At 35.5% G+C, this 15,052-nt stretch overlaps 1 protein-coding gene across 7 annotated transcripts in view; it reads left to right on the top strand.

Moving 5' to 3' along the window:
* The window catches only part of TMEM161B (transmembrane protein 161B), a 95,460-nt gene that overhangs the window by 64,984 nt on the left and 15,424 nt on the right, over positions 1 to 15,052 (top strand). For 6 of the 7 annotated variants that reach the window (XM_006167806.3, XM_014583927.2, XM_027767996.1 and 3 more), the window contains 3 exons: positions 11,145 to 11,296; positions 11,811 to 11,871; positions 12,342 to 12,482. In XM_006167806.3, the coding sequence (XP_006167868.1) occupies positions 11,145 to 11,296; positions 11,811 to 11,871; positions 12,342 to 12,482 (354 nt within the window). The remainder of the gene's footprint in view (positions 1 to 11,144; positions 11,297 to 11,810; positions 11,872 to 12,341; positions 12,483 to 15,052) is intronic. The other variant, XM_027767997.1, reaches the window with a different exon arrangement.

The following is a 15,052-nucleotide window of genomic DNA, read 5'->3' as shown; positions in this document are numbered from 1 at the left end:
AAGGAATACTATTTTATAATAACTTTTAAAAATATAGGTAAGTAGAGAAGTACCCTCTAAAATAACCATAGAAAGCTTAGTATCTATTGGGTCATCAAGAAAGTCATAATGCATTTTTGCACTGAAGAAATATGTCATGACTTTTCTCATCACCCAATAACGACACAAATCAATGTTGTAAGGTAATTAGGGTTAAATTATATAGCAAGACAAGATACTAAAATCTAGATAGAATTTTCTAAAATGTTAATTTTTAGCAAATCCTAGGTATATGTAGTAGTGTATAGTAAAGAGCACTGAAAGCATTATATTAAAAACCAGTAATCCTCTTCCTGACCCCCTGGCCACTTCTAGCTTTTAGCTTCCTGTTTCTTTGGACTTTTGAATAAATCTCCATATTTCCAAATATAATCCTTATACTACTGGTTCTTAATTCACCATTTATGGGTAGGTGAGGCTTTTCTTTTCTTAAACTAGTTTATCTTCTCTGTTTTCTTTCATGTATATTTTTAATTCTTTTTTTAATAAATGTTTATATTTTTATTTTTATTTTCACTTAATCACATGTCTTTACAGTTTACATCAGTCCTTCTTCTTTTTTTAAAAAATAATTATTTTATTTTTTATTCATTCATTTATTTTTTTAATTTGACCAGAGAGAGACAGAGGGTGAGAGTGTGAGAGAGAGAAAGTGAGAAAGAAAGCCACCAGATTCAGGACTTGAACCCCAGTTGGCCATTTGGGAGTGTCCAGCGCCTTAACCACCACGCCACCTGCTGGTCCCCAACAACAGTTCTTTTTCCAGCATAAATACCGTGGATGTCAGTCAAGACAAAGACATTACTGTATACATTATCATCAGCAAGTAGCTTCTCATTTTTTGTCAATTAAGCATACTCTGACTTGTTTTTTGTTTCTCTTTTCCCCTCCCTTCCTTTCATACTATTTTTTTTAATTTTATTGATTCCTGCAATATCTTAAACTAAAAATATGGACAAAGCTAGAATCTAGTGACAAGTTCACTGTAATTTTCTTTTGAAACGTCTTTCTCTCCATTCCACCTTTTTAAATTTTATTTAACTTTATTTATTTATTTATTTATTTATTTTAATTTGACCAGAGAGGGAGAGAGGGAGGGGGGAAGAGGGAGAGAGAGAGAGCAAGCCACTGGGTCGGGGACTTGAACCGCAGTTGGCCATGTGGGAGTCCAGCATCCTTAACCACCATGCCACCTGCCGGCCCCATTCCACCTTTTTTTTTATGAAAAAGAGGTATAAACTAACTTATTTACAAAAAAAAAAAAACTACATTAATTTCTATTTGGTCTATTATTTGCACAAAGCCCAATAAGAAGTCAATTTCTGATGCAAGGCAACAGATAGTATTGTATTATTGAACTTAAGCAAATAACCATTCTACCTCAAAATAAGAATGCTCACAAATATTTTCCAATTGCAAAGGAGTCAAGGAAGGGAGAAAAGTTTCTGTTTCAATTAAAAAAAAAAATTAACAAATTACTGAACCTATCAACCACTAAAAAGAAAACCAAAATCCTTAAATCTGGAAACAAAGCATAGAAGAAAATCAGTAATGTTTTAGGCAAAAGCCATAGAATTCTATCTCATCAGTTCAGTCTTATGTAATTTCTCTTTTGTTGAATTTGCAGTGTTACTCTGGTCTGATCTTTCTGTTAAAATCCTGGAAGTTAACATTCAACATTATTATTGATATTTCCGAACTTGTTTGCCATTTTTTTTTATTTTTTTTTTTTTTTTTTTTTGGTCTTTTATTTCTGTATGTCTGTCTTTAGTTTTCCTGGTATAGCACTCTTCAGAACTTCTCGAAGAGCTTGTCTAGCGTTGGTAAATTCTTTCAGATTTTATCTGAGAACGTTCTGGGCTTTTTTTCGCATATGAAGGATAATCTTGCCAAGTACAGTATTCTTAGTTGAAATTGTTTTTCACTAACACTTTGAATATATTTTCCCTTTCTTTCCTTGCTTGCATTGTTTCTGATGAGAGGTCCAATGTTAGCCTAATGGGATATCCTTTGCATGTAACTTGACGTTTTTCTCTTGCCAATTTTAGTATTTTTGTCTCTGTTTATGGTTTTGGTCAATCTGACTATGATGTGCCTTGGAAAAGATCTTCCTGAGTTGATTCTTTGTGGTGTCCTTTGTATTTCTTGGGTCTGGATATTTGAATGCCTTTCTGGGTTTGGAAAGTTTTCTTCCAGTAGATAGTTCATTGAATAGACTATCAGTGCCCTAATTAGTTTCTTCACTTGGGATACCAATGATCCGGATGTTTGAGTGTCTAAGGGTATCTATTATTACTTGTATACTAATCTCATTTTTTTGGGTTATTTTCTGTCTTTTTGGTGAATTTTTCTAGGTCAGAGGTTCTCTCTTTACATCTGAGATTCGATCTTCTGCATGATCTAATCTGCTTTTAAAACTTTCAAGGGAGGTTTTGATTTCCTGTATTATAGCCTTCATCTCTCACAATTCCATTTGATTCATTTTTATGATATGTATTTCTCTTTCAGATCATCCAAGGTCTTCCTCACCTCTTGTAACTCATCGTCTCTTCTGCATCTTCTGGAATCCATTGTCTCCTCTTGCATCTCTGTTAACTTTGTCACTATGAATATTCTAAATTCTTTGACATTTCCCTGAGTTCTGTAATACTGTCTGTGGATAATGAAGGGCTGTTCTTTCCCTGTGCAGGAGAAATATTATCTTGGTTTCCCATATTTCTTGTGCCTCTGTGGTGATTTCTGGTCATCTGGTGGATTACATGTTGCTTTACTTTCTTACAGTTAATTCTGAGTATTAGAGGCATGCTGGAGATGACCTGCAATATTTTTACAGTTCTGTTTCCCTGATGCTCATCAAGCAACCTGCACTTTTGTTGATGGAACTGGATATTACAAAGGTCTCACAGTTTATAGGGAATAGGTGCATCTGGGCTGAGTTGTGGGGTTTCAACTAAGAGGTATGTGGGAGGAGATAAGCTGTGCAACTCTATTTTTCTCCCTGCTGCTCACTTTGCAGTCTCTTTTCTTTGATTTTTAGTCATTTGGTGGTATATTCACATTTGGCTAATTTGTTGAAGATTTCTACTACTGTAAGAGAGAAGGACAGAGACAGAAAAAAGACAGAGACCCCACTGTCTTTCTAGGTTTTGGGCTGGAAGGAGAGATGTAGGGATTTAGGGAATAGGCTTTCCAGTTAAAGGGGCAGGGCTAGGATGCACATGGATTCTTGCTTCACTAGCTGTTTGGCTGGGTTGAGAGGTCTTTAACAAAGGCTTTCTGGTTCTCTCTTTTATATGCTTAATATATTTTCTTTGTATAATTTTGATGAAATCAGTATTTAGTGATTTTTTTGGCCTATATAAATATTTATATATGAGCATTCATGTGTAAAGATAAGACACCATGGTTTCTTTTGCTTTTTTTTTTTTTAAATGAATTGCTGCTTTTAGTAAAAACTTACAGGTTCAATAGCCTTAATTCAAAAATCCAAAATCTACAACTTTTGGAGTAGTGACATGATGCCAGGGTAGAAAATTCTAAGGCCAATCTCGTGATGGGTTGCAGTCAAAATGCTGCAATACACAAGTATTGTGTATAGTTACTTTGTATATATAAAACATAAGTGAATTTTGTGTTTAGATTTGAGTCTCATTCCCAAATTATCCCATTAAGTATATGCAAATATTCCAAAATTTGAAAAAATTAAATTCTGAAACACTCTTGAATCTAGGCATTTTGGACAAGGCATACTCTCCCTGTACTTATTTTTTTCCTTATTGTTCATTATTAATTCTGTTAGCTTTTCAGGGCAATTTTCCATAAGGTTACTCAGAACTTAGATTAGTTCTTTTTTCTTTCTTATGGAGCTACTCTTTCTGGAGACCTCCATTCTTTGGCTTTTTCCTGGAACCTTTCCACATGGGTTAGCCTTGCGGAGGATCACATTTTACTTGCTGCACCATCCAGCCCTCATTACATCTACATATTTTAAAATTTTACTCTGCTGCCTGTGTCATCTTTTATTTTTTTATCTTCTAAGTTACTTTGTTCTTTTTGCCAACTTTATTTGTTTTATGTATATAAGATGCTGTGTTTTAATACTGGCAAGTTGCAATTTCTAATATCTGAATTGGTCTGTTTTTGTGTAGCTCTTGAGCTAATAATGACTTTTAAAACATTTCTAGAGAGTTGGGGGAAAAGGTAGGCAGAATATGCTACAGGTACTGTGTGTGGCCCACAGAACCTGAAATATATCATCCTTTGCAGAAAATGTTTTCTGACCTCTGCTCTAGTGTCTGAGGATTCCTTTCATATTTAATAGTCAGACACTGAAAGCTGATTGGAAGCTCTGTGTGTAAGTCAGGCTTAGATTGTTTCACTAAAAGATAACTTGGTAATGCTAAAGCTGATTTTGTTATATGCAAACTATTATGTCATTGTCTGTTGGTGTTTTCTTTAGGACCTTTTGATTTATCTGCAGGACAGTCTATTTTCTGCCTAGAGTATACAAACCTGCTATGCATATTTCCAATGTGAGTCTTATTTTTGAATATGTAGGTGTTCACTTCATCGATGATCTTTTTTTTTCAGTGCAGTTATACTGTGCTATGCCTCAAGCTCAGTTTCTTCAGAGGCAAAATCTTAGCTTTTTGCTGAAGTTAGTTGTGCGGCTGATAGGAAGGCAGTAGTAGTAGAGTTGTAAGTCCAGTTGCTGCCTACACGGAGCTCAACCCCCACCTTTGTTCTCAGCTCACATCCTACCACTGCAGCTTGTGGAATCTTCCTCATCTTACATTCTCATGGGAAAGGCTACAAGATTTAAATACAACTAGGAATTGTATTGTTATGTGATCTGTCCATTCTTGTGCACATTCTTATACTACTTTTGGGTATTAGAAGTTCAGTATTTAACTCAGGTATCTAGAAAATATCAAGTTGTGGCTGCTACGAACTAGGAAGAAATCTTTAATTTCAAAAGAGTATTCTGAATGGTGTATATAATAACTGCGCTTTACAAATGAAGAAATGAGACATTGTGAGGTGAAGTGATTTTCATGGGGAAGATCACATAGCTGCTAAGAGTAGAACCAAGATTCAGCCAGGTATGCTAGGTGTAGAGAATGCTTTCTTTGCAGCTTTATCACACTACAGTTTGAGATAGCTTATGATTATATAGCAAGTAAATTACTGTAGTAAGGGCTATGATGAGTTCAGAAGAGAAAGAGAATTGCCTGGATTGAAGAGGTCAGAGTAAATTTCATGCAGGATGTGGGGCTTTATTTGAGTCTTTGACTAGATAAAGGAGAGAGAAGAGGGCAATTCAAATGGTAAAGAGAGCATATCCATATGATAAATAGGAGGAGACTTCAAAAAGTTTATAGAAAAGTGAGATTAAAGTACAGGTTTGGGCCAGCCCATGGCACAGTGGCTAGGGTGGCTGGATCCAGCATGGCTGACTGCATGGTTCAAGTCCTGGACCTGCCAGTTTGAAAAACACAGGGCATTGGGACCAGCAGTTGGTGTAATGGCTATGCTGTTGGACCTCCTGTGTAGTAGACCACAGTTCAAGTCCCAGACCCGGTAGCTTAAACTCACACCGGGCACTTGTGCTTGCGTGCTAAAGATCCCAAGAATACAATGGAAGAGAAAGGATTGTGGTGTGGCCATGCCCCCTGGGAGATGATTTCTTGCTTCTGTCTGTCTCTCTCTTTCTGGTGAGCACACGCACCCTTTAGCAAAAACCTCTCACAAAAGAAAAAATAAATAAATAAAACATAGGCCATGTGGGCATGCATGCGCAAATTCCCAAAAGGAGGAGAAATGGAAGAGAAGGGATTATGGTGTAATTACCATGCCTCCTGGGAGGTATTTTCTCACTTTCTCTCTCTCTCTCTCTCTTCCCTTCCTCTCTCTCTCTCTCTCTCTCTCTCTTTCTCTCTCTCCAGTGAGCACATGTTTCCTATGGCAAATTTTCTTTTAAAATTACAAGTTTATTTTGGTGGGAAATATTTTTGAAATCCATGCAGAGTATTTTTATAATATACATTTTCCATGGGCTTTTTGGTAGACTCCTTGTAGACAATTAAGTGGAACTTTGGGGATTATTAAATGAAAGCATGCATATGTGAGTGTGGTGAGAATGTAGTATTATTACATGTGTACATTTCATAATGAGTTATGGGGCCATTTCATTCTAATATGGTACACAATAAATACTTGGTTTTTAGATTTGTCCATGGGCCAGCTGGTGGTGTGGTGGTTAAGGTGCTGGATTCCCACATGGCTGACTGGTTCAAGATCTGGACCTGGTAGTTTGCTTTCTCAATTTCTCTCTCCCTCTGTAGCAAATTTTAAAGTAATAATAATGATAAATAAAATGAAATATTTTTTTAAAAAAGATTTATTCAGTATGCCAAATGAGTTCAAGGATATAGGGATTATATTATTTTAGGTATTTACAGTACGGGCTTATGTTAAATTAATGAATTAGTAATAAGGGCAAAACCATACTTTATTCCTAGACCAGGTTGTATCTGTATTCTAAAATCTCATTAGTAGGCCTACAGGTGGTATGGAAGTTAAGGCAGCTAGATCCCAGATGGCCGACTGCATGATTTGAGTCCTGTTCCTACTGACTCGGAAAAAACACTGGCCATGTGTGTGTGCATGCCCAGAACTCCAAAGGACAAAGGAGGAAAAGGGATTATAGAGTGACCGTCCCCTGTGGGAGGATGATTTCTCACTATCCTGCTCTCTCTCTCTCTCTCTCTCTCTCTCTCTCTCTGGCAAGTGCATGCACCCTATAGCAAACTTGAGAAAAATATTTCATTACTACTCTTAAACAGTGTTTTTGGTTTTATAAATTTTGTCTGAAATGTTGAAGATTAAGTGAAGGGTTTTTTTGGGTTTTTCTGATTTTTTTTTTAAAGAATTGGGTCGTTTTCACCTAATGTTCAATACCATAGAAAACCTAATATCTATTATTATGTGGATCAGGTTTTTTACTTTAGTAGAGTTTCAGATTTCTGCTTTATCTCCTAAACAAAATATTGCAGAGTTAAATTATAACTTGGGTTAGGGTGCTGAATATTTAGGGTGAAATTAAATGTAAACTAATGGCATTTGCTTTTGTAGTAGTTTTATTTCTCATGTTAAAGAAGTGATTTGTTCTGATCTGTGAACATTAGATATAACCTGAGTTATGGTGAATATAAGGCAGTAAAAATGAAAAGTAACATACTTTTCAGTATTTACCTTGAGGTGAAAACAAATGCCAATATTCGTAAAAATGACATTCTTACTGAAAAAGTGGAAAGATTATAATGGTAACTTGTATGCAGTGATTAAGCTATAGAAAAGGTTTTTTTAAAAGATACTCTTCTTCAAGTGACATGGAAATGATATACTATTATACTGAAACTAAACTAAGACTGATAAGTAAATGTTTTCATGTGTATTCCAAAATTCTCTGTATAGTTCTTTGTATCCTAAAGCATGTATTTCTTATAGCAAACATCCAAATACGTGCAGGTCTTGTTACTCAGAAACTATAGGGGTTATCATCTAGCTCTCTCATTATCTGATTTTGTCTCATCTCAGGAAAATCGGTACTTAATTTACAAAATTTAGCATCATAGATAATATCTTTTTAATAATCTTTAGGAAAATATATTAAAAAGTTGAAATTGGTTCCTAGTATGGCAATTTTTAGATAGTACCTCCAACTTCACATGTTGGCTGTATTTTAAAATGCTTGAAAATAAAATTGTCCTTTCTTAGAGAGATAATGATATAAATAGTATTTTCCCTGTAAGGGTAGTCCATGATATTCATTTGATCTATAATGCAGTATACAAGACCATATTTATTCCTAAGGAAATGTTATTATTAAATAAGTTATTAGGAAAACAAAGTTGACAGAGTATTTTATCTAGCTTGAATCATGTCACTTGAGTAAAAGAGATTTTTGTGAAAAAGCAGAGGGGAATTAACTTAGAGGAGAACAACGAAAGGCAAGAAAAGTGACAATACTGAGAAAAAGATGCTTGAATAAGGGACATTAACAGTTTCCATCAGTGTCTGCACTGAGGGACCTGGGTGTCCTACGCATAGGTGGATGAAAATGAGCTATTCCTGTACTTGGTAATTTTTTTGGTTGTTGACATTTTAAAGGGAAACTATCCACTAATAAGCCCTAAGAAGATATGGTCTTAGCCTTCATAAAACTCAGAAAATCCTGGGGACCAGCAGTTAGCATAATGGCTGTGTCGCTGGACTCCCATGTAGTCAACTGAGGTTCGAGTCCCAGACTCGGTGACTTAAACTCATACTGGGCGCGTGTGCATGTGTGCCCAAGATCCTGAGAGGAGAATGGAGGAGAAGGGATTGTGGTGTGGCCATCTTCCCCTGGGGGGTGATTTCTCGCTTTCTATCTCTTTGCCTCTCTCTTTCTGGCAAGCACACGTGCGCTATAGCAAAAAGTCTCAAAAAAAAAAAAAAATCCTTTATACTTAAATCTTGAGTAATAAATTGTATTTGTAGTTATGACAATAAAAACAGACCTCAGACTAAAACGTTTTTATATTGATTGTTTTGGATTTTGAATATATGAGACATCTTTGAAAAGTTTATGGAAAATAGATATTGTGAAAAAATTATGCATGGAATTCAAAATTCGTTTGCATAAGAATTAACTCATACCTTATTTCCATTTTCCATGAATTTTGAAGTTCCTTTCTATCATCCAATGAAAGTGGTTTTCATTTATTCTTTTATTTTACTTATTTGTTTTTATTATAAAAAGTGTACTCCACATTGTCGTTCCTTTCCTCAGTCTCCAGCTCCTCAGGATCTTGGGCACCCAGGATGCTTGGCATGTTTTCAGATAGACTCGGAATCTGAATCTGCTGTTGTCTGTGGCTTCCAGCACTGTGGTACAGTGCTCTATAGATGGTGCCACATAGGTTGGGCCTATTTTCATTTTTTTAAAGATTATTTATATCTCTCTTCTATGAGTAAGAGAGAGAGGGAGATGAAGAGACAGGCACCCTCAATAGGGTCCACACAGCATGATCTACTCCCAGCCTCAGCCAGCCTTAGATTGTGGCACTCAGGTACCTGGTGTGTGTTCAGGAGGTTCCCCGTCACAAACCGGGCACCTTCCTATCTCGGTCAGTCTTGTACTTTTGGATTACTGCCTTGCCACCGTCTAGTCCTGAAAATGTTTATTGATGTCATTTTCCAAAATGTGTATTTACCATTAAGCCCAGAAGTAATACTATTTCAATTTACCTAATCTATCTTGTAAAACCTTTCTATGGCAAAATTTATTTATTTAGGCACCTTTGTTGGTACTCTGACTATAGGCGTGAGCAAAATAGGTAAGAGTCCTTGATTTCATTGAGTGTATCGATCTTGTAGAGATTTATTTAAAAGATGCCAGTAAGTTATCTCTGTTACCTTTGTGTTGACTTAATTAGAGGTAGGTGCTCATAGCTAGAGCTACTGGGATGCTCCATTTATATCCTGTACCCTAGGCACCCTAGAGATAGACAGCAGAGAAAGGATCGCTTTCTTTGAAGGAGCAAGAGTCCTTATCCTTGCCCGACCCGACCATTCCTGGATAAGCATTCTAAATCTAAAAGTGTTTGAACTATTTAATTCCATCAGGGCAGCTCTATTTTGAAAAGATTTTATGTGTTACTGCTCAGCTACCACATAATTTACATGCTGTACACTTCTGTATAGGCAGTGCAATCATTCTCTGAATTCTCAGGCTGCGGATTCATGTACTGCCTAGATTTCAATACCAACTGCCTTTAGTACAGCTGTATAGCCCTGAGGTTTTTACTTACCCGCTCTGTCCCATGGGTTGTGTGTGTGTGTTTGTTTTTTAATCTGTAAAGTCGATACTTGTGTGGCTGATGTGGAGATTAAATGAGATAACTGATCATGTCTGGCATATGGTAAGTATTGAATGACAGCTGTTATTTTTTTACATGTTTGACATAAAGTTTATGTAAAAAGTTGCTTTTCTAGATTTGTTTGCAAAGGGCCTTATTTTGTTTGTTTGATTTACGTTGTCAGGAACAATTTGGTATTTGATCTAGATTCTAGATTCAGATAGTGCACTGATTTAATCTTATTTCCACTAATTTGTATAGGAGGAAGTGGTTCACATAAGATAATCTCTTCAGTTTTTAAATAAGCAACCATATTGAAACTTTGGATGGTTTTGAAAACTCCATTAGAACTTGTCTTCAGATTTTTGTTTCATCCTAATGTGAAGTGGTAATACCCCATACTTAGTTTTCATAACATAATTCACCAGTGGCTCGACATAATTCTCAAATTTTAAGCTCTTAGATGATCACACATGGTTCCTGTGATGTGTGTTGTGCTTGTAATCATAAACCATTTGACAGACATACCCAAAATCAAGGTGGTTTCCTAGGATAATCTTTATCCTGGTTTTCCATGTCATTTGAGAACCTGTTGCATAAAATTCCTTTAATAATGTCCTAGTAAAATTTGAGTTAGATAAGCTAGAAATGTATTTACTAGTTACAAATTAATGTGTGGGTACACTTTTTGTGAATTTTAAAATGTTATAAATTCCAACTAGGTTTGCTTTGGGTTTTTTGGAGAGGTTTTTGCTACAGGTCGCGTGTGCTCGCCAGACAGACAGAAAGAGACATAGAGACAGAAAGCGAGAAATCACCCCCCAGAGGGGATGGTCACGCCGCAATCCCTTCTCCTCCATTCTCCTCTCGGGATATTGGGCACGCACACACACGCGCCTGGCGTGAGTTTTAAGCCACCAGGTCCAGGACGCGAACTGCGGTCGACTACGTGGGAGTTCAGCGACATAGCCATTACGCTAACTGCTGGTTCCCATGTTTGCTTTGGTTTTATGTTCTATTTCCTAGAAGACTATTGAGGATTTTCATTATTTTTTACTTCCATCCAAAGCATATCTTGTGGATAAGCATGTTAGACAATAAATGTTGTAGTCAAATTATATTGGAATTCAGGTACTGTGAAGATGGTTGTGTATAGTTCCCACAAAGTTATTTGTGGTTTTTCCTGAACTTTTCCTTCTGCAGCAAAGTTCTATTTTCATTAACTACCCACTATTTTAAAGTAGAAGATGGTGGTGAAAGATCAGTTTGTGTCACCTTTGGATTTTTTTTCTTCGTCAAAGCAATGGCAGTCTTGATTGTAACAGAGAATTATTTGGAATTTGGACTTGAAACAGGTAATAGTTTCATACAACTTTAAAAATCAGTTTTTTTGTGTTTGTTCATATTCTTGATTTCATGATTTTATGCCTGATAAATTTTTAAAATTTGAGTTGTATATTGTGCAGTGTTCTAAATAATTAACCTTCAGTAATTTTTAAATAAGATCTTTTTGGTTTTTGTTTTATCCAGGTTATTATTAACCTCTTTCAAAAATATTACCCCCTTGATTTTTTTCCTTATAGTTAAATAAGTTTCTGTACTGCTAAAGTTTACTCACATAGTTAAAGAATTAATGCAAATTTTATGCACACTCATGAAATGTACAAATATCAAAGGGATGTTTTCAAAGACTGTTCCTGCTAATAACCAAATTTTATTGCATTATGGCATACTAATTAACACATGAAAGAGCTAAGCTAGTCATTTCAAAATTTAAGATACTCTGTTTTCTAACATTTTACTTAGTTCCAGGAAAGATTCTATATTTGACTCACGTGATAAGAGTAATCTTTTTTTTTTTTTCAACAGGGTTTACAAATTTTTCAGACAGTGCAATGCAGTTTCTTGAAAAGCAAGGTTTAGAATCTCAGTAAGTTTTTGAAAACCTAAGCATTAGTTTTTTTTTTCATTTTTACTAAAGCAATATTTATTATAAATGCTCGTTTTTAATCAGTAAAAAAAATTTTAAGTTAAACTGTAACTTCTAGAAATATCTCATAATTTTTATCTGTATAAAGTTAGTATCTTTCATAGAATCCTTCTGTAGGCTTGCTCTTATTTAATTTCTTTATCTCCAGAGGTTAAACTAAATCTAAGTCATATACCAGTTCTATGTTAAATATATAGCTTGGGTTGTTATCCATGACTGAAGAGACACCTGGCTTAGTTTATACTTCATCAAGCTCTGACACTGGAAATTGTAGGAGATCAGTCTTTTTGTAGACATTTACTTTGTTTCGCTACTGTTACTGTGCTCTATAAGGTAATTGATAAAAGAAAAGACATTTGTAGAAAGTTAGCTATAAACATTTATCAGCTTTTATTTTTTTATTTTTTTAGGGGTCCTGTTTCAAAACTTACTTTCAAATTTTTCCTGGCTATTTTCTGTTCATTGATTGGGGCTTTTTTGACATTTCCTGGATTACGACTGGCTCAAATGCATCTGGATGCCCTGAATTTGGCAACAGAAAAAATTACACAGTAAGCGGAAAATGTACATAAGCACATGCAGATAAATATATGTTTTTCATCCTGATGAAGGTATATTATCGTAATGAAATCATAAGTTATTGTATTGAAAATTAATACTCAAATACCATTTGATGTCGCATCACTTCCTCTTTCAACTTTAACAAGTTTCTGTTACTTCTAAATTTCAAGTCTCTGTATTAAAGAGAAAACATTAGCAATTACTAAATTTCTGTTTTACCTGTTAAGGTAGAAATATCAAAACTTGTTAGCTGTTTTTAATTCAGAGGCTTATTCTGTTATAATTTACACCACCAAACTGAGAATCTTTGGAAGTTTCCCTTTAAAGAATCAGACTCATTTTACTTAAAAATACTGATAAAAAATTTATGTAAATTTACTTAAAAATGTGATTTTTTTATTCGAACTATTTTATTTAACATTTTTAAGTAAAAGAAGTGTTTGGTTTTCTTAAGTTATTGATATGCTTGCTAAACTCTTGTTAAAATAAGACATCATTTTATTGTAGAATTACTAATACTGTACAGTATTATTGCTGTGTATCACTTTTAACTACCAAATTTTAGTTGCGAAATGGTAAAGTCCTACTGACTTTATACATATAGTTCAGAGTCCACTTTCTATATATCCTCTGTAGTGATCACAGGTTTTTTTTTATTGCTGTAGACATGTTGGCAGAAAGGCAGGCTTATACCTATTTTAGTTCATACAAATCCAAGTTCCTGTCTCATCATTTTGTTTTGCAGTGAAGCCCAATTTGAGAATATCCCACTTTAATATACATATTTATAGTCATTAAGTTTCTCTGGGTGATCATATTTTCTATCATTTCTGCTCTTTAAAAACCTTATATTTAATAATGCTGATTCTCTTTTTACATTCTTCCCCTTTTCTATGTCATTTTCCTTTAATATAGTTTTGACAGTGTTATTTCCCCCTTACCTCCATTTTTCTACATGTGCTTTGTCCATGTGTTTGCTTATTCTCACCTGCCACTATACACCCCTCGTCCCTTTTTCCCTCCTTTTTACTCAGCATGCTCTTGGCTGCATCCTGCCTTTCTCCCACCACCCGTCTCTCTAATGGCTTCTTTTAAGACAAAAACCTAGTTCTCCCCCTCCTCTCTACACACACACTTCAGTCCACTAACCCTAGTGTTATGATTTAAATAAGCTGAAAAGGGTGGGTGGAGGGGAGCCCTTCACAAGCTACTGAAACCGCTGTGGGCTGCTCCTTGATACTAGAGTGTTCCCTAGCAACACTGAATACCTAATACTGCTTCTTTCTTCCCCCGCACCCAATGGTTTACCCAGGCTGTGGATGAAAGAATCACTTCATAAAAACATTTAAAGCATTTAGTGATGTTTTGGGGCTTGTGTGCACATTTTAGTATTCTTTTCAGTAAAATGTAGCTTCTTTTTAAGATTTATCTTCTTGAGAATGTGGGATTTATTTTATTTTCAGTTCGTTGTAGCCCCTCATTGTGTCGTAGCACACTGCCTTGATCCAAGGGTGTGGGCAAGCCAGTTCTGTTGTGAGAGTAACATGACTGGCACAAAGAGCAGCATTCTCTTCACCCCCGTGGCCAGGCACTAGCACTTGCTCTGATACCAGAGCTTAGAACCTCAGTTCCACCTTTCTCTATCAGGTGTGCACGGATTCTGACCCAGCCCTGTTCCTCACACTGATCACCATCACTTGCTTAGAGAGTGTTAATTTAAAATAAATGTGTTTGGGTGTATATTTGAAACCTTGCTGTTTAGCTTTTCAGTGTGGTTGGTAATCACAGTAGCCCATGGTAATAAAATAGTCTAAAGAGTTTGCCTTTTTTCTAAAAAATTTTTTTTTATCAGCCATCTGTCTGTACCATACAGACTTGGGCAATTAACAGTGAAGTTAGAGCTTAGACCTAAAATCCTTTGCCATATTAGGTATATCTCCTTGTCAGGAGTGATGTAAATTTCCTTGATTTATGTAAGATAGGAAAATGAATTTTAGGTATGTTCATTCTGCTCCAAGAACAAATAAAGATGAGTGAATCACTTCCGATTTTAACAGTGTGGTTTAAACAGTACACATGATCATTATATACTGAAAGGTTCCTCAGTTGCAAGTTGTTGCAGTGTGTTCCATCTGCCATATGCCTTCTATCAATAGTATTATGGACCTGGCTAATCACTATCATTTACTTGTAGATAATGAGCAGGCACTTTGTTTCAGCTGTGATGAAAAGTATCAGATGACTCTATCCTACTGAAAATCCACTGGATTCACTGACTGTATAAAGCTAGAGGATCATTAAAGTACCTCTTTATTAAATCAGGGCTATAGTGTGGGATCATTAAAGAATACTAAAATAGATGTGAACAAATCTGAATTTTAGTCTTGGATCTGCCTCTAACCTGTTTTATTGCCGTGAGCACGCCTTTTAACTTTTCCTGGATCTTAATGTTCTCATCTGAAAAATGCAGATAATGATTCTCAAAGGTTCAAGTCAGTGTTAATGACAATGCCAAGATGATGGTGACAGTAGTACCTAAATGTAGACAAAACTGCACCTA

Source organism: Tupaia chinensis, unplaced genomic scaffold, assembly GCF_000334495.1.
Source record: "Tupaia chinensis unplaced genomic scaffold, TupChi_1.0 Scaffold145147_1, whole genome shotgun sequence".
NCBI lineage: Eukaryota > Metazoa > Chordata > Mammalia > Scandentia > Tupaiidae > Tupaia > Tupaia belangeri.
This window is presented reverse-complemented; position numbering and strand designations above follow the sequence as displayed.